This window comes from Eschrichtius robustus, chromosome X, assembly GCF_028021215.1.
Source record: "Eschrichtius robustus isolate mEscRob2 chromosome X, mEscRob2.pri, whole genome shotgun sequence".
NCBI classification, from domain to species: Eukaryota; Metazoa; Chordata; class Mammalia; order Artiodactyla; family Eschrichtiidae; genus Eschrichtius; species Eschrichtius robustus.
The window spans coordinates 133,119,233-133,138,979 of record NC_090845.1 but is presented as its reverse complement, the minus strand read 5'-3'; the positions used below and the strand labels follow the sequence as shown (position 1 = coordinate 133,138,979).

General features: G+C 37.3%; 1 protein-coding gene and 1 pseudogene across 1 annotated transcript in view; both read left to right on the top strand.

Moving 5' to 3' along the window:
- GABRA3 (gamma-aminobutyric acid type A receptor subunit alpha3) overlaps nt 1-19,747 on the top strand; it is a 258,260-nt gene that overhangs the window by 178,619 nt on the left and 59,894 nt on the right. The window contains exon 5 of the mRNA XM_068533080.1: nt 2,472-2,692. Within this exon, the coding sequence (XP_068389181.1) occupies nt 2,472-2,692 (221 nt within the window). The remainder of the gene's footprint in view (nt 1-2,471; nt 2,693-19,747) is intronic.
- Nucleotides 8,979-9,079, top strand: LOC137757505 (U6 spliceosomal RNA; annotated as a pseudogene).

The window sequence follows — 19,747 nt, the reverse complement described above, 5'->3', positions numbered from 1 at the left end:
GTGGAAATGTTTCCCCTAAACTCCTCTCCATTTCAGAATTTATGCTTGGATAGACAAGTTTCCTTTCTGAATTTTCATGTTGTGGACTGGTTTTATCTAGTGTCTTTTATGTAATTCACCCTTCTCCTGAGGTTGGAGCCCTTCAGGGTCTTGCTTTTATGTGGGAGTCTAATTCCAGCTTTAAACCTGGCATAGTCCTGGCTTACACCTGTTGTCCTGATATAACTATTGGTAAAGCCTCCTCTCTCAAAAGTGTTCCAGTTTAGACAATAAATTATATAATCTCCTAATCCTTAGGCAGGGATATTCTTGGTGTGCTGGAGGAGAAGAAAAGCCAGAGTGGCTAATTTGTAGAGCTACAGGTGGTTGGAGAAGAGCTTAGAGAAGAAGACAAGGGTCAGTTTACGAAGTACTTTCTAAGTAAGAGAAAGGTATTAGAATTTATTCCAGGTATAACTGGAAACCATTAAGGAATTTTAAGCCAAAGGATTTTAAGTAGTTTCTGGCTGCTTCTTTGTTTTACCTGACTACCTAGATGTGTCCCCTATGCCTTGTGTAGTTTAGTCATCAGTCAAAGCAGAGTTTCTACTCAGATTTTGGGACTTACCCTCTCAGTGGTTTTGTTTTTCTCCAAGGCTTCCCCCTGAATTTTCAGCTCTTTGGCCAGCTTTGAGCTCTGTCTTCTGAGGTGTTAAGCCAATAATTTTTCTGATTTCTGCCTAACTCACAAACATCACCCACCACAGTTTTGTCATCTGTCATTTAGTGGAATACTCCCCTATTGTTTCTGCCTGCATTTTTTTCCATAGCCCCAGAGTTTTCACTATGTATGTAGTGGTCAGCCAGGTTTGGGGGCAAAGTATATACTCAGATTTGGGGTCCTATCCTCTCTGTGACTCTCTTGCTTCCAGGACTCCCACCCCTAAATTTCCATATTATTGGCCACTTTGAGCCATTAAGGCTGTGGTATCTGCCACAGAAATTCTAGGCCTGGGAGAGGACCTTTAGAAAAGAAAAGCCACAAACACAATTTTAACCTGTTGCTGCTGCCATTTTTTTTTTTAACCATCTCTCTTTTATTGAAAACACAGCAAGATGAAAGAATAAAATGGATTTGAATGCATCCCTTCCACACAGATTTGTTGAGGGCATGGTACTAAGGATACAGTAGTGAGTAAGATGCAGTCCCTGCCCTCAAACGTGCTAAAGTTTAGACATGAAACATGTCAGTTCTTCCCCCTCTTCTCTACGCTCCTACCCTCTCCTGAAGGAAACCTAGGGCTGTCATCAAATCTCTGGTTGGCTTTTTCCAAAAGCTCCAATATCCCAAGGTTGCAGATGGGTGGGGCTGAGACTCTTTAGGAGCTAAAGTGAATTCAAGAGATTGCCTAAAAGTGAAAGTTCCTCTAGTCTCAGCATTCTCAGGTTTTTGTACTATAAATCATTATCCAACCTATTTATTATCTAGTTCCCAAGCTGTTAGCATATATAGTGCCTTTTTGCAGATAAGGAAATGTATCCCCTCTAGACAAATTGCATAAATGTGGCTCCTCTGTGGACCAGTTAGGGAAAGGCTCCCTTCCTACAGGCTTCAGCCCCTCATCAGGGTATGCGGTGCCTTGAGCACATGTGCTGCCATCTTTCAAGACTAAACTTTGTTCAAGTTTTTGTCTGCTTTCAATTATTCCCCATTGGTTTCAAATAGTCTGTATATCTATCTATCTATATATCCATAATTTTTAGTTCAAATTTTATAATTAATAGCTATAGGAAGGTATATCCAAATGATTTAGTCTGCTGTTACCAAAACCTGGAACATTTGTTGTAACTTTAATTTATGTTTAGATGAACAGCAATTTTGAAAATGTTCTCCATGTTTATTAGCAATTTTTATCCATTTCATGAATTTTCTGTTCATGTCATTTACCCATTTTTCTATTTGTGTGTTTGTTTTTATCTTATCTGTAAGAGTTCCTTATTTATTGAAGATAATAAGATATTAACTCATTAGACATATTGTTAGAGAATCAAATGAAATGTGTTTTAAAATTTAAGATTTTAGTTTTATGGTAATTGTTATATAGGCCTTTGATGTTCATATGGGATCATTTAGTAGAAGAGATAACGTAAGGAGTTTGCTCTTATTAGAGATGCCACTGCATAGAGAAGGGAGCTCTTTCCTTTTCATAAGGCAAAGTCTTGTGTTCAGCTTGCATGATGTGCAGGGCAGTGTTGGCCGTGATCTTCCTAAGCAAAATCTTGTCAAACATATTATCTATGTACTTACTGATCACCATGACATTTTTTTCTCAATCATAATCATTTGCCCTACTTACTAGTAACTACTGTTAATAGACTGCTGCTTCTCTGCATCAGAGGAAATACTGCAAAGTAATTAATATTTGCTAAGGGCACTGTGGGTCCCTACCAGAACTCAACTGAAACATTGTTCTCTCTCTTTTTGTCCTTAGGAGTACACCATTGATGTATTTTTTCGACAGACATGGCATGATGAAAGACTGAAATTTGATGGACCCATGAAGATCCTTCCACTGAATAATCTCCTGGCTAGTAAGATCTGGACCCCTGACACCTTCTTCCACAATGGCAAGAAATCAGTGGCCCATAACATGACCACACCTAACAAGCTGCTCAGACTGGTGGACAATGGAACCCTCCTCTACACCATGAGGTCAGAGAGTGGCGCAGCTCATCTAAAGTATACTGGGGTAGGACCAGGATTGAAATCAGCATGTTTTAAGCTATCCATTGAAAATTCTGTCAAGGTTACAGATTAGAAATGCACATATAGGCATATACTTCCTAACACATTTTCAGGTATGCACACTTGCAGACGTATATATTATAGACACAAGTATAGAGAGTTGGCCAACAGGCACATGAAAAAATGCTCATCATCACTAATTATTAGAGAAATGCAAATCAAAACCACAGTGAGGTATTACCTCACACCGATAAGAATGGCTATCATTAAGAAGTCTACAAATAATAAGTTCTGGAGAGGGTGTGGAGAAAAGGGAACCCTCCTACACTGTTAGTGGGAATGTAAATTGGTACAGCCACTATGGAGAACAGTATGGAGGTTCCTTAAAAAACTGAAAATAGAGCTAACATATAATGCATCAATCCCACTCCTGGGCATATATCCAGAAAAAACAAAAACTCTAACTTGAAAAGATAATGTGCACCCCAATGTTCATAGCAGCACTCTTTATAATAGCCAAGACATGGAAACAATACAAGTACCCATCAATAGATGATTGCTTTAAGAAGATGTGATACACACACACACACACACACACACACACACAATGGAATATTACTCAGCCATAAAACAGAATGAAATATTGCCATTTGCAGCAGCATGGATGGACCTAGAAAATATCATACTAAGTGAAGTAAGTCAGGCAGAGAAAGACAAATATTATATGCTATCACTTATACATGGAATCTAAAAAATAATACAAATGAATCTCTATACAAAACAGAAATAGACTCACAGACTTAGAAAACAAACTTATGTTTACCAAAAGGGGAAAGGGAAAGGGAGGCGGGAGGGATAAATTAGAAGTGTGGGGTTAACATATACACACTACTATATATAAAATAGATAAACAACAAGGATGTACTCTTATAGCACAAGAAACTATATTCAATATCTTATAATAACCTATAATAGAAAATAATCTGAAATATTTATATGTATATAGGTGTATGTATATAAATTAAAAAAATATATATATATATATAAACGGAATCACTTTGCTGTATACCTGAAACTAACACAATATTGCAAATCAACTATATTTCAATAAAAAATAGAGTTGGCCATATGAACATTTTCAGACACACAGAGATATACATTCACAATGTATAAATGTTTATGCATACTCAGAGACATGTGTAGACTAATACACAGGCATATACATAGTCAAGGGCATTTAAATACACAGACTTACAGCCATATACACAGGCATGAACACTGTGACAGTCAGAATAGCCTAGGTTTAACTGAAGCAACAAACTATCCGTATGATGCAGAATTGTGAGAATCAAGTGAGATAATGTTAGCTATTTTCTGAAACGTACAATGTTACATATATAAGTACAAAATTATAGCAACATATATTTTATGCCACATTGTGTGGAAATGCTGAGGAGTTTCATATAAGTGAATTTCCACACAACTTAAGAATATAACTTTTAATATATATATGAATATATATTATATATATAATGTATTTCATACATTCTGCTCCCAAAGCATAAAACCGTCACAGTTTTATGTTTTTCATGACTCGTTATCATTAGAGTTTTTAGGTATGTAAATTTTGCTTTTAAAAGAATAATTTTGAACACATTTCCAGTTCAGTAAGATTCTTTGCCCCAACACTAAAAACCTTCTTGGTTCTTGCTGTCAGTTGTGACTTCCTGAAGCTGCCTGCCACATTAATGAGTGATCTTTCGGTGCAGGTTCTGTGCATTTGTTATTATACACAATGAAACTCAAATAATGTATACCTGGTAAATATGTGATGAATACATGAAGTGTGCTTGCCTGTGTGCTAGTCCTTCATTACTTTAAATTTACTATTTATTGATGTGCTTCTGAAAGAATTTGGGAGACAAGAAGATGGCCAAGGAAAAATGGATAGCAAGTCAATTGTTAGAAGTTGAATTAAAGAGGAGGAGCTGAGAGAGTAGAGGAAAGAATGATGGAGAAAAGGGAAGTGGATAGAACTGGGAAGAATAATGTGGAGAAGAGATCAATAAAATTAACATATATATTTATTTTATTGGTCTATTCCCAGAACTTTTATACACACACACACACACACACACACAGATGATTCGATCAAGGAGAAGTGGGTAGAGGAAAGAGAGACTATGAGAGGAGAGAAAAAGAGTAGAAAATTTGAGAAGATAAGGCAGAAGATGAAATAAAATAAAAAGGCTAGATATTAGAATATCCTAAAAGAAAAAGGAGAAATTGGAGTAAAGTATGCAGTAAATGGGAAGAAAGAAAAGAAGACATACAGAAGTAGGGAAAGGGACACTGGAGGGAGAGAAATTGTAGATGGAAGAAAGATTAGTATTCTTCATCCATTCATTTATTCATTCACCAAACATGTTTTGACTTCTTAATACATACATGGCCCTGGACTAGGTTCTGGCTATGCAAACATTAAGAAGATATGGTCTTTGTCCTTAAGACAGTCACAATATAATAAGGGGAAAAGGCTAATAGATAACCACAAAAAATTAACTGAGATGATAAAGTTATGAGTAATTATGAAAGAATAGAAAAGGGTCATCTAACTCATTCTTCTGGATCAAGTTGAGCAAAGAGTCCCTGGATGAGGCAACACCTAAGTTCCTGATTATTAGTATTGGCATTCATTTTTGCTTTATTATATAAGTAGAATGTAGTCAAGGAAATTGTATGTGGAAAGTGGAGGGAAGAGAGGAAGGACATTCTGGGTAGAGAAAACCAACTGAGCAGTTGCAGGAAATTGAATGGTGTATTATAAGCAAGACAATGAGGTGGTCAATTTTTTTTAAATGTTATATATGGCATCCTAGTTACTGTGTAAAGAATGCATTCGTAGGGAACAAGACTGGAAATAGGAAAGCTGGTTAGGAGACAGATTAAATAGTCTAGATGAGGAGTGGTGAAATTCTAATTCAGAGCAGTGGATTAAGATGGAGACGGGGAGATACACTGAGGAAATAGACAGTAAAAACAGCCAATGTCAGAATGAGAGCAAAGAGGAGGAATTAAGGTAGAAGGCACCCAAGTAAAATGGGCGGCTGATGGTATTACGAACTGGGGTAGATCATATGAGATTTAGGAAAAATTTAGATAGAATAAACCTGTGAGGTTAATTTTGGACAAGATAAGCTTAAGAAGATTATAGATTATCCAGGGACAGAAGTCTAACAATAGTTGGATATTCAAGTCATAAGATCAGGAGAGAGACACAAGGGAGAGATGTAAAGTTTGGTATTGTCAGTATGGTGGGACAACCATGTGAATGCATACGATCACTTCAGGAAAGTATGTAGAGTGAGAGGAAAATCATGCCAAGCATCCAGTCATGTAGCATCACTATCATTAAAGCAGAAGGGAAGAAAGAGGAACCTATGATGGAGACCGAAAAGGAAAAGAAAAGAAGGTGTTAATAGAACCACTAGTGTGCAGTATCTTGAAAGCTAAGTGTGGTAGTCAATACTGCTACTTCCAATATTTCCAGTTCACTTCCCTCTGGGTATATGTTAGTATTTCACTTCCATAGATCCTTAGACAAATGAATTGCTTTGGCTAACCAAATGTGAGTGGAAATAACATGTGTGATTTCTGAGGGAGGATTGGAAACTTTTATTTATTTTTTGTTTTTTTAACATGTACATTTCTTTATTTTCATCTCTGTGCAAAAGTTTTGCAATTAGTGGAATCTAGTATAACTGTTTCCATATCAGTACCTTCTGGAAACACAGTGATCACTCAGGAACTAGAATATTGTTCTTTTTAATTCATAAAATTAAGTATCATTTTACTCAGGATGAATTTGCAGCACTGGTCATAAAGTTCATTTATCTTTTTTAAAAAAGTATAGTTGATTTACAATGTTGTGTTAGTTTCAGGTGTACAGCAAAGTGATTCAGTTATATATATATTTTCAGATTCTTTGACATTATAGGTTATTACAGGATATTGAATATAGTCTCCTGTGCTCTACAGTGGGTCTTGTTGTTTATCTATTTTGTATATAGTAATATGTATCTGTTAAGGATTGGAAACTTTTAAAAGCCAGTACATGATTTTCCATGTTCCTCTCCCCTGGCCACAGTGAGTAGTATTATGCCAAGTGGCCTTGGCTCTATCATTCTGTGTCCCTTATTAAAGATAACATAGAAGAGAACATCCCTCCCCACAACCTGAGATAGACAAATAGTGTGAATGAGAAAGAAACCTTTGTGGTTTTAGGACACTGATATTTTAGGATTGTTACTGAATATTGATTGAACACATTTTGGCTAATATATTGAAAGGGTAAAGGGTTTCAAAAAGATGAGAGTGATCAATAATAATAATACAATAATAGCATAATAAGTACAACAGTTGCCATCAATATAGTACTTACAATGTGCCAGGCATTTTTATAATCATTCTAATTTTATGATCTTCATAACAAGTCTATGAGATAGATACAATTATTCCAACTTTACAGATAAGGAATCTGAGACGCAGAGTGAGTAACATTTTCTAAGATCACCTAGGTAGTAAATGGTCGAGCATTCATACTCTGGCAGTACGGCTGCAATTTTATGCTATTTACTATTACTTATACATCTTTACAATATTGTTGGCTATTACAAAGATATCTACTAATATAGAGAATTGAAAGTATGTATTAGGTTTGGTAACATGGAAAACACTGGTGTTCTTCACATACACTCTTTCAGTGGAGTGATTAGTGCAATGAGGAGTTTTTATGAGTTGGCATAGAGGTAGTGGAGATAGTGAACATAGAAAATACTTTCTGGGAACTTGCATGAAAATGAAAGGGATGGGTATATAATAGATATATTCAGGGGTAAAGGAAATAGTTATTTTTTTTTGAATGGAGAGACTGGCACATATTTGTGAGATAGCTGGAAGGGGCTAGTAGAAAGGCAAAGATTGAAGATACAGTAGAAATAGGGTTTTTCTGACATCAGGTTCCCAGAGAAAACTGTCAGGAGATGGTATCCAAACTACAGGGAAAGTTGTACTTGTAAAGGAAGGGGGATACCTGTTCTGACACTGCATGAAAGGACATGAAATTAGACATAAATGTTGAAAAAGAGGTGGGGAGGATAGGACAGAGTAGAAGTCTGAATGGTCATAATGTATGAAGGAGAATTTGAAGAGACTAGAGCATAAGTGGAGGAATAGATAGAAGAGAGATATACTTGTAATAAAGTGCATAAAAGAGAAGAGTTTGAAGAGGAGATGACAGTGTACACAACTGTGGAAAGAATGGAGTGGAGTAGATATAAACAGAAGAGAGGATGTATGGAATGAGGTGGTTGGAGGGAAGAGTGATGGGCAGAAAAGGAACACATAGAGACTGAGAATAATAGAGGGAAAGAAACAGAATGAATGAGGAGAACAGGATAGTGGAGAAACTGAATAACAAAAGGAAAAGAGAATAGAGGATAGGTTTAAGTTTTGGAGGAGGAAGAGAAAAGAGAGAAGAAAGGAGATGGGAGGATAGGAATGTTGAAATATGAAGAAGAGAGGATGCAGACCGAGTAGGGCAGAAGATTAGTCACCTGAAAATAGAGTTGGATGAATGGGAAGATGACCATTAGGTCCTTCATTCTAGTCTGAATTGGACAAGAAAGTGGAGTTCGATAAGATAGAAGTCTATGCAGAATACCCTTGTGCTTATTCTGAAGGACAGAACAGAGGAGGTACAGAAGTTCAGAAGCATGATGAAGCTATTGGTTCCCTTACACAGTAAATGCTTCACTGTTGACCCAGGAAGGTGGATCCAGAGGGAAACCTAGGTTCAAAACTTAAAATAAGAGCTTGACTCTATTTATCACCTCATAATTTATTTGTCTAGTGACCTTTTGCAAGACACAAATTATCTGCTTTCTCATTTTGATAGTAATGTAGCTGCTGCCTGTCTTGTAGACACATGAAAAGCACAAATTGGATAAGGTCTGAAGAATACTTAGAATTTTTCAGGAAATGTCATTCTACGGCATTCCTATCATTATTTTGACCCTTAGAAATAGTATCTGGATTCCATAGGAAAATTAAAAAAGGACAACTTTTTAGAAAAATCTGACCAAGCATTGCATGGCTACATAACTAGGACAGTTTAGAATCAAGCCTTCCCTTGCTTCATCTTGGGACCTCAAGACAACCATAAAAATGCAGGCCAAAGCTCATTACCTGCTGTTTGCTTCAGCAGCACACATAGTAAAATTGAAACAATATAGAAAAGATGAACAGAGTCCAGGTCAAGATGATATACACATTTATGAGGTATTTTCCATTTTTTCGGACATGGATATAGGGAACTTTATTTCTATTAATGACATCTTATTTATTAATGAAGATATGGGGAAATACGTTCATTGTTGTGTTCTTTATACTTATTATATATAAATGTTGCATAATATATAATATAATAAAAAAGTTCCAGTGATTATTTGAATAGGAGGGAAAAGTACTTATTGAATTTAGCTAGATTTTATCTCATTCACTTGAATCATTCATTCAACATATTTATGAGTGCTATTATGTTTAAGGCTTTGGGATATATGCTGAACTACAGAGATACATAAGACACAGCTCATGCTCTTAGTGACTTTACTCTCTAGCAGTTAAAGAAAACATATGCACAGATAGCTGCACAATAATATAAAAGTCCTTAAATAGAGGTAGGGGCAAAATGTGATGGAATTACAGGGTAAAAAGCATCTAAAATCATGTGGAGACACCAAGGAAAGTTGTGAAAAGGAGATAATACTTATCTTGTATCTTGAATTTTTAAGGAAATATAGGTAACTATTAAACAGATGAGGGACAGGGTGAGGTATAGGAGGGTATTCCAGGCAGGGAAAATAGCATACACAAATGCAGGTATTTATGAATTGACATCATGCATCAGAAAATTCATGTCTCTTGTTAGAACTTTTATTTGTTAATTCTTCCAAAAATATTTCTTGAGGGCTTAATCAGACCCAAAGAGTATTCTGGGCACTAGGGATAAAGTGGTAGGCAAAAATAGATGTGGTTTCTGCTCTCATATAACTACATTCTATTGGGGAAAACAATTAAACCATGATGAAAATGTAGAATATGTGCTATGATCAGGGAAGCACAGAGTGAAATATGCTATATGAGCATATATGAGCAACTAGCAGGGACAATGAAGTGAGTCTATGGGGACTATCTACAATGAATTCCAGAGGAAATAACTTCTAAACTGTGACTTAAAAGATGTGTAGAAGTAAATTATAATAAAAGATAGGGAAGAAATGTTCCAGAGAGAGAGAGTACAGCAGATACGAAGGCCAGAAGAATGAACAGGGGAGGTAGTGATGATACAATAAAGAAACTAAAAAAATGTTCATTGTGACTGAACTGTCACCTAATGCAAGTTTGTGTGCCCAACACACAGTGAGGCCAAACAAACCAAACCATTGGAATTTTGTGCAGAGAAAGGTTTACTTCAGGACCAAGCAAGAACGGGTGGCTCATGCTCAAAAAACCCAAGTCCCCCCACTCCAATGGTTTTGTGGGAGAAGTTTTTATAGGGAAAATTTGGGGTGATGGTTGTGGGATGTGTGACTTTTTTCTAATTAGTTGGTGGTGAGGTAACAGGGCAGTGCTCTAAGAATCTTGTGCTTAGCCTGAAGTTGACATCCTCCACCTGGGTGGGGGCCTTAGTTCCTGCAGAACTCAAAGATACTGTTATGTATATGCCTTGAGGAGGAACCAGGGCCCTGCCCCATGGCTGCACTATTGTTTCTTGACTGCTCATCCTTTGTTTCTGCATTCCCTTACTTTCCTAAATAGAAACTGTTTGAATCTGCCCTTTGGAAATCAGGGAAGGTCTGGGAGGCTGAAGCCTTTTTCCTGCAAACAAGAAACAGGGGACAGGGAGGGGCTTTTGTACCCAGGAGGATCCCACAGGGTCCTGCTTGGTTTCAGGACCACAAAGTAAAGTGCAGGTAAGTGGCCTGGGGTAAAGAAGGGTGTTTATGAGCAATGCTGGCATAAAAATGATAGGGGCCCATTGAAGAGTTTCTTCCAAAAGAATGATACAAACAGTTTTGCATTTTAGATAGATCACTCTGGGGACAGTATGGAAGGTAGATTGGAGGAAGGCAAGATGAAGGTAAGGTGCCCAGTTACATGAGCTATAAATTCTAATAATAATATTAATAACAACTACTATGTATTGAACACCTACCATGTGACAGACACTTTATGTAAAACATCTCTAATCTTAACAAAACTATTTAATATAGGTATTATCCCCATTTAGCTGATCCAGAAAGTAAAGCTTAAAAACTAAAAATGATTTGCCCAAGATGACACAGTTATTAAGCAATTGCAGATCTCTCTGAGTTCAAGCTACTCCTTTTTCCACTAAATAAGGTTTTTAGTATATGGTTATACTATATTTTCAAAAAGTAGCATTGATGGTATTCTGTGCCTGATTGGAAATTGGTGGGCATAAGGATGATGATTGGTGGGGGGTTGTATGAGTACTTCCTGTAAGTAAAGAAGTCCCCTGGGGTAATAGAAGCACTAAAGGTTGGGAAAAATGATAATCTAAATGTTAACATCCCCATTGAATGTAGAGGAGTAAATAAGCATTTGGAAAATGGCAGTGATAAAGAAAGAGGGGTAGTGGAAAAATTTCTGTGTGACCGATGAGCGATAATAGTCTGGAAGTGATACAGAATGTATTTATCCAGTAGTTACAGGGAAGCATTATTGATTTTTTTTTTAAAGTGAGCAACATGATCAGATCATTTGTGTTAACACAAGTTGCTGAACCCAAAAATGTATGATAGTTCAAACATGACAGATTAAGAAGGTAGATTCTGCAGTAAGATTACTCCTGGTCCTTCCTCTGTAAAATGGGGTGAATCATAACACTACCTGCCTCATAATGTTGACTAAAAAACGCATAACCGAAAAGTTGTGAGTTATGTTTTATTTGAAGACATCACTGAGGACTATAGCCCGGAAATAACCTCTCAGATTGTTCTGAGGAACTATTCCAAAGAGGTAAGTGAGGAGCCAGGATATATAGCAGTTTTTGCTTTCAAAAAATCATGCAGTTGAACATCAAGAAGATTACTGCTAATCACAAAAACCAGACATCTCAAGTTAATGATTTTAGTGCTTTTCTGTATATGAGAAGGTGCAAAAGACTGGGCTTATTGAAATTATTCCTTTGATATGCATCTTAAGTATCTAGGGCCAGTATCCTGTTTTTCTCCATCCTGAATTCCCCTCAGGACCCACCGACAGGGGGTGGCTGCAGTGGCTGATGGCTTGGTGTCTGGCAACATTCCTTATTTATTGGAATGACAGGCAACATTCTTTGTCCACACATGGAGTAAATGTGATAAGCCATGTGAATTGCTTGACATATGTCCTGCCACATGTCCACTCTGTGGAGGTTTTTGTGTTAATATCCCCATTTTTATAATTACTAAACTGAAGTTTCAATAGAACGACAGTCACACCATTAATAACTGGCAGAGCTGGTACAGAATCTCAAGTCACTCTTATGTTAAAGCAAACTGTTTTTCCCTACTACATCCCACTACTTCCTCTAAGAAGGGAATGTAGGGGATATCAGTTTTAAGCATAATGAGTTTGAGGTGGACATGACAAGCTGCAGCTGGAAATGCAGGTCTGTCACCCAGAACTTTGACACAATGGGATTTTATAAAATTAAATACATTGCACAAAGTGTCCTCTATATATTAGGCCACACACTAATAGTGTCCTATGTTTAGGTAAAAATTAAAGTAAGCACTCATTTCTCCATGTTGGCATCATCAAGAAGAAAGTGGTATTTTTTGACCAATTAAGAGAGACTTATTGTCATATTCAGACCTGCATGCCTTCCTTTATCCTTTGTCTGATTGGGTCAGTTTTGCTCATGTACTTGGGATGTTCCAAAGACAAATTATTTGAAAGATAAATTGTGCATGATACCTGAACTTTCCCCACCAACACACACGGAAATGTTAATAATAAATCTCCTCTCCTCTTGCTTTAGATACAAATAGCTTGCATTTGAGTCTTCATTACAGAGACTGCCTCTGAAATGGCCAGGAACCAGGGAAGGCATTTAGGTCACATTGTTAGTTGTATAGGACTTAATGTAATCAAATCAACCAAGCATTGATAGCTTTGTTTCACACAGTCCTTTTTTGTAATGGCTTTTGCTCTAGGGGATTCCACCTGTAGTTCCTTATTCATTAAGCTAGCAACTGACTCACGGAACCACACTTAGTGTGTTTCACTCTGATGAACAGAAGAGCATAGAAGAGATAGAGTGGCTCACTTTGGACTCTGAGAAAGCTTAGAATGAGGTGAGAAACAAGTAATATTACAAGTCTCAGTTAATCACAAATTATGCTGTGGACTCTGTGTGGTGATATCAACCCCTACCCTCCAAGAATTCACATCTTAGCAGGAAAGATAGGACACATAATTTACTGTACTATAAGGCATAATGGAAGTTTCACAAAAAGCCAGCAATGAAGTGCTGTAAGCTAAAAATTATAGGTTTCATTACAGCTTGGAGACATGGGCTGAGATGTGGGAAAGCATCACATGGGAACTAGCATTTAAGGGAGGGAAGGAAAAATGTATTCCCAAGAGGTCTTCTCACATTTGTTTCATTTTTGCCAGCTGCAAGAGGAAATTAGGGCCTTGAAATAACAAGAATTGCCTTTATTCTCAAAGGCAAGAAGCTGAACCTCAGGCAGATTGAGTCTGTTAAAAAGATCATTCTAACACAAGGGGGATTTACAGATCATCAGAAGGGTCCCTCTGGTTCCAAAGAACCCAACTATTTTAGATGCTACTGTTTTCGAATGCAAGTTAGTGTGTCCAATGCCCAGTGAGGCCAAACAAATGGAAACATTGGGGTTTGGAGCAGAGAAAGCTTTATTGCAGGGCCGTGCAAGGAGAACAGGTAGATCATGCTCAAATTCCCCAGTGGAGAAACAGGGGATTTGTACCTGGGAGGGCCCCACAGGGTCCTGCTCAGTTTCACTACCCTTAGACAGAGTATGTATGTTATAGTGAAATGAACTTTAGGAATTAGGAGCTCTAAGTGTGAGTCCTAATTTTGGCCCAGATCAGCAGTGTAACCATGGACAAGGCATTTCTGTTTTCTGGACCTCAGTTTCTTCTTCCGGGAAATGGGACTGAAAATACCTGCTCTGCCTATCTTGCAGAAATATTTATTAAATCAAGAAGCATTTACTGACTATATGCTATGTGCCAATCACCATACTATGCATCAGATTAGAATAATATGTAGAGACCCTTCTCTCAAGTTTCTCACACTTATGTGCAGAAGACAGACACATAAACAGACTGGATATACTGTGTTTCCGTCAAGTAGAGCATTTATAGGGACATGAAAGTCATCTAACTTTTTGTTTTTTGATGTGGCACCCCAGGCAGGAGTGGCTCCATCTTGAGCCTAGAAAGTTATTTCAACAGTGTTAAGCACTAAGCTACTTGTACAAAGTGCTCTGGGATTTCTGTGAGCTGGAGAACTCACTATGCCTATAGGGCACATACAGAGTTACCACGGAAGAGGTAATATTTGAGCATGGACTTGAATGGAATTTGTTCCACATATAAAGAGGAAAGGGCATTCCTGGCAGGACAAAAAAGAACCCAACAATTTGTAGAAAGGCACAAAAGCATGAGAGCTTTGTTTTGCAAAATCACAAGTATTGGCAGATGGCTGGAGAGTGGGGGAAAAGTGTGAATATCAGAAAATGAGGATGGAGCAACACATCTGAGGTAATTGTTAAAACCTAGATGTGTTCCATATAAGGGCTAAATGCAGTAGTGAAGCTCTGGTATTCCAATTAGGAAGCCCAAGGGCTTCCAGTATACTGAAGCCTTTTGCCTATAGCTTCAGGATTTAATGGGAAACTTGCAGAAAACTGGGATTCTTTTTTTTTAGGTTTTATTGGAGTATACTTGATTTACAATGTTTTGTTAGTTTCAGGTGTACAGCAAAGTGAATCAGTTATACGTATACATATATCCACTCTTTTTTTTATGATTCTTTTCCCATATAGTCCATTACAGAGTATTGAGTAGAGTTCCCCGAGCTATACAGCAGGTTCTTATTAGTTATCTATTTTATATATAGTAGTGTGTATATGTCAATCCCAATCTCCCCATTTATCCCCCAGCCTTATCCCTTGGTGACCATAAGTTTGTTTTCTACATTCGTGATTCTACTTTTGTTTTGTAAATAAGTTCATTTGTACCCTTTTTTTTTTTTTAGATTCCACATATAAGCAGTATCATATGATATTTGTCTCTCTCATTATGACTTCACTCAGTATGACAATCTCTAGGTCCATCCATGTTGCTGTGAAGGGAACCCTCCTACACTGTTGGTGGGAATGTAAATTGGTGCAGCCACTGTGGAGAACAGTCTGGAGGTTCCTTAAAAAACTAAGAATAGAACTACCATATGACCCAGCAATCCCACCCCTGGGCATATACCCAGAAGAAACCATAATTCAAAAAGACACATGCACCCCAATGTTCATTGCAGCACTATTTACAATAGCTAGGACATGGAAGCAACCTAAATGTCCATCAACAGAGGAATGGATAAAGAAAATGTGGTACATATATACAATGGAATATTACTCAGCCACAAAAAGGAACAAAGTTGTGCCATTAGCAGAGACGTGGATGGACCTAGAGACTGTTGTACAGAGTGAAGTAAGTCAGAAAGAGAAAAACAAATATTGTATAATATCGCTATATGTGTAATCTAGAAAAATCACGCAGATGAACTTATTTGCAAAGCAGAAATAGAGACACAGACGTAGAGAACAAACATACAGACACCATGGTGGGGAGGTGGGGTGGGATGAATTGGGAGATTGGGATTGATGTATATACATTACCATGTGTAAAATAGATAACTAATGAGAACCTACTGTATAGCACAGGAAACTCTACTAAATGCTCTGTGGTGACCTAAATGGGAAGGAAATCCAAAAGAAGAGTGGATATATGTATACGTATAGTGGATTCACTTTGCTGTACAGCAGAAACTAACACAACATAGTAAAGCAAGTACACCCCAATAAAAATTAACAAAAAAAGAAGACGTGGTACATATATACAATGGAATACTCAGCCATAAAAAAGAACAAAGTAATGCCATTTGCAGAAAACTGGGATTCTTATGACTAATATACTGCTTGGTTTGGGTGTTTGATGGTGATATATTTCAAGTGACTCATCCTCTACTAATAATGGCTATTAATGATTTTACTATCTTTTCTATTTCAACATTAATGTCAGATCCTGCCCTTTACTCCATGATAATAGAAATAGCCTGCCTGACACCTCAACCATTCCTGAAGAGTGTTTTTTTTTAAATTGAGGTATAATTGATGTACAATATTATATAGGTTTCAGGTGTACAAGTGATTCACAATTTTTAAAGGTTATACTCCACTTATAGTTATTATAAAATATTGGCTATATTCCCTGTGTTCTACAATATATTCTTGTAGCTTATTTATTTTAACATAGTGCATTGTACCTCTTAATCTGCAACCCCTGTCTTTTCCCTTCCCCTTCCCCTTCTCTCTCCCCACTGGTAACCACTAGTTTCCTCTTTGAACTCATCTTCTATTAATCTTCCCCCTTGGTCTCTCCACTACAGACACAGTGGCATAGTTGCTATTTTTGGAACACATTGTTCACATTTCTAACTCAGGGCCTTTGCATTTTCTGCTCCCTCTACTTTGAATGTTCTTTCTTCAGGTGTCCATAAGGCTCACTCTCATTACCTTCAGGTTCATTGCTTAAATGTCACCTACTCAGTGAGGTATTCCCTGAACACGCTATTGAAAATTGCAATGCCTCGTCAATAGTTTCTACTCACATCTTATTTTTTTTCCTGAGACATATTGCCTTTTAACACATTATATAGTTTACTTATTTTACTTGTTTCTTTTTTGTCTTCCCCCTACTCAAATGTAAGCTTCAAGATGGTAACAATCTTGGTATGTTTGCTGATGTACTTATATTGCTTAGAATAATACCTGGCATATAGTACATGATCAAAAATTATTTGTTGAGTGAAACAATTAGCAAACTTTTAGTCAGCTCTATCCCAGACTTGCTGGGTGATTTGAGAAATGTTCTTCCTTTCTGCTTTATCATATGTCAAATATATGATGGGATAAAACTGGATGCTTTCTATAAGGGTCTTTCAGTTCTGAAATTCTAGGAAAGAGGCTAGACAACCACTAAGTATAGGTTGAGATATTGTGCTCTTAAGGAATCATATTAAGATGCTATTTGCCTGTTGGTGCTTTACGATGACCTAGAGGGGTGGGATAGGGAGGATGGGAGGGCGGCTCAAGAGGGAGGGGATATGGGGACATGTGTATGCATATGGCTGATCACTTTATTGTGCAACAGAAACTAACATGGTATTGTGAAGCAATTATACTCCAATAAAGTTCTATTAAAAAATAAAAAAAAAAAGAAAGATGCTATTTGCCTGGAACCCTCGGAATACCTGAACACTATATTGCCCGATCTATACCTCGCCTCTGCAAGGTCCCCACAGAAATACATGCTTTTAGGAAAGAAAAATCATTCGTTAGTTAATTGATTCAGTAGATATGTATTGAACACCTACAATGTGCTAGGTACTGTGCTATGCTCCTGGCACACATCAAAGAAGATCCAAGACAAAAATCCATAGCTTTACAGTAAGGAGAAAAAAATGATGATAAATAGAAAAAATTAATTACATGGCATGTTATAAGTTAGGTACTATGGGAAAAGAAAGAGCATGGTAAAGTTTACTAACCATAGTATGGATAGTAAACTGAATGGAGGTCGGGGTAGGCCTCATTTACAAGATAATAAGAAAAAAAAAAACAAGATAGTTAAGCAAAGACTTGAAAGAGGTATGAAAGCATACCAAGTGCAAAGGCTATGATGTAAGAGAGACTGGCATGTTGAAAGAGCAGCAAGGAAGCCGGAGTGGCTGGAACAGAGTGAGCAAGGGAGGGCATAGTAGAAGATAAGCCAGAGAGGAACAGAAGATAAGATCATGTAAGACCCTGTAAGCCATAGCAAGGACTTTGGCTTTTACTCTGTATAAGATGAGGAAATACTAGACGGCTATTGTGTAGAGAATATATTGGGTTGGCCAAAAAGTTTGTTCAGGTTTTTTGGTAAGATGTTATGGAAAAACCCGAACGAACTTTTTGGCCAACCCAATACTATAAGGAGAAAGGGTAAAAGTAGAGATACCAGTTAGGGTGCTATGGAAGTAATAAAACTTTAACTTATTACTGTGGTGGAATAAAAACCAGCTGTTGAGAAGCAAAGGGTGGGGTGACAAGGGAGCCAGGGTGCTACAAAACATAGTGAACAGTGAAATGAGGGCAATACCTGAGGAGGGTGTGGGTATGTGTGTGCATGCATGAAGGGCTAAAAAGTACCTCCTTCCCATCTGTATTCCCATCTGTTTCTTTCATCCCCAAAAAAGGGGATTTCCTATATTGCCTTTTACTTCTGGTCTTTGCATAGGAATCAAAACAGGTTAAAACCTGGCTGGGACTGAGGTCCTATGATCTGATTATCACATTTTGAGGGGTCTTGGACCTTCTTTGAAAAGCCAACTGAAGATTACTTGCTGTACAGTAGATCTCTAAGACTCATTCATCTTGTATAACTGAAACTTATTACCCTTTCACTAATACCTCCACTTTCACTCCAGTTCCTGGCAACCACCATTCTATTCTCTGCTTTATGGGTTTGACTATTTTAGATTCCACATGTAAGTGAAATCCTACAGTATTTGTCTTTGTCTGGCTTATTTCACTTAGCATAATGTCCTCCAAGTTCATCAATGTTGTTGAAAATGGTAGGATTTCCTTCTTTTTTAAGGCTGGATAATATTACATTGTATGTATATACATGTTCTTATCCATTCATCTGTTGATGGACACTTAGTTTGCTTACATGTCTTTGCTATTGTGAATAATTTTGCAATAAACATGGGAGTGCAGACATCTCTTTGAGATCCTGATTTCAATTCCTTTGGATATATATACCCAGAAGTAGGATTGCTGGATCCTATGGTAGTTCTATTTTTAATTTTTGAGGAGCCTCCATGCTATTTTCCATAGGAGCTGCACCAATTTATATTCTCACCAAGAGTGCACTAGGGTTCCCTTTTCTCCATATCCTCGCCAACACTTGTTATCTCTTATCTTTTTTGATAATAGCCATTCTAACAGATGTGAGGTGATATCTCATTATGGTTTTGATCTGCATTTCCCTGATGAGTAGTGATGTTGAGCACCTTTTCATACCTGTGGCCATTTGTATGTCTTCTTTGGAGTAATGTCTATTCCAGCCAATTAAAAATACTGTGTTGAATACTTAAAACTTACTAAGTGGGCAGATTTTATGTTAAGTGTTTTTGTCACAAAAATCATAATAATTTAATAACAATAAAATAAAAGAGGGTGGAAGGAAAGTTTTGAAGGGGATGGATCTGTTTATGGCATAGATTGTGGTGATGAGTCTATTAGCCTGAGTGTAGTCAGGATGCTTTCTGCTGCAGCAAAAGCTTGAAGGGTCTTGAAAGTTGTAACAAGGAGGAGGGAAGGCAAGAAGGGAAGACAGTATGATGCAGTTGTTCAGAGAGCATTAGGATGCATTTAAGAACCAAGGAAACGAGCATAGCATAATTTGGCTTGTGAAGTACCCCACCCCAACCAACATCTGCTTTCTCATCACTGCTCTATGCTTAGGTGGGATGGGCAAGAAGTGGATGGGAAGGAAGATAGGAAAGTTATTATAAATCATTTCTGCTCCTAAGCAGAAATCAATACCTTTTGCATCTTGCTTTGATTATCTATTTGTTGTGGTTTT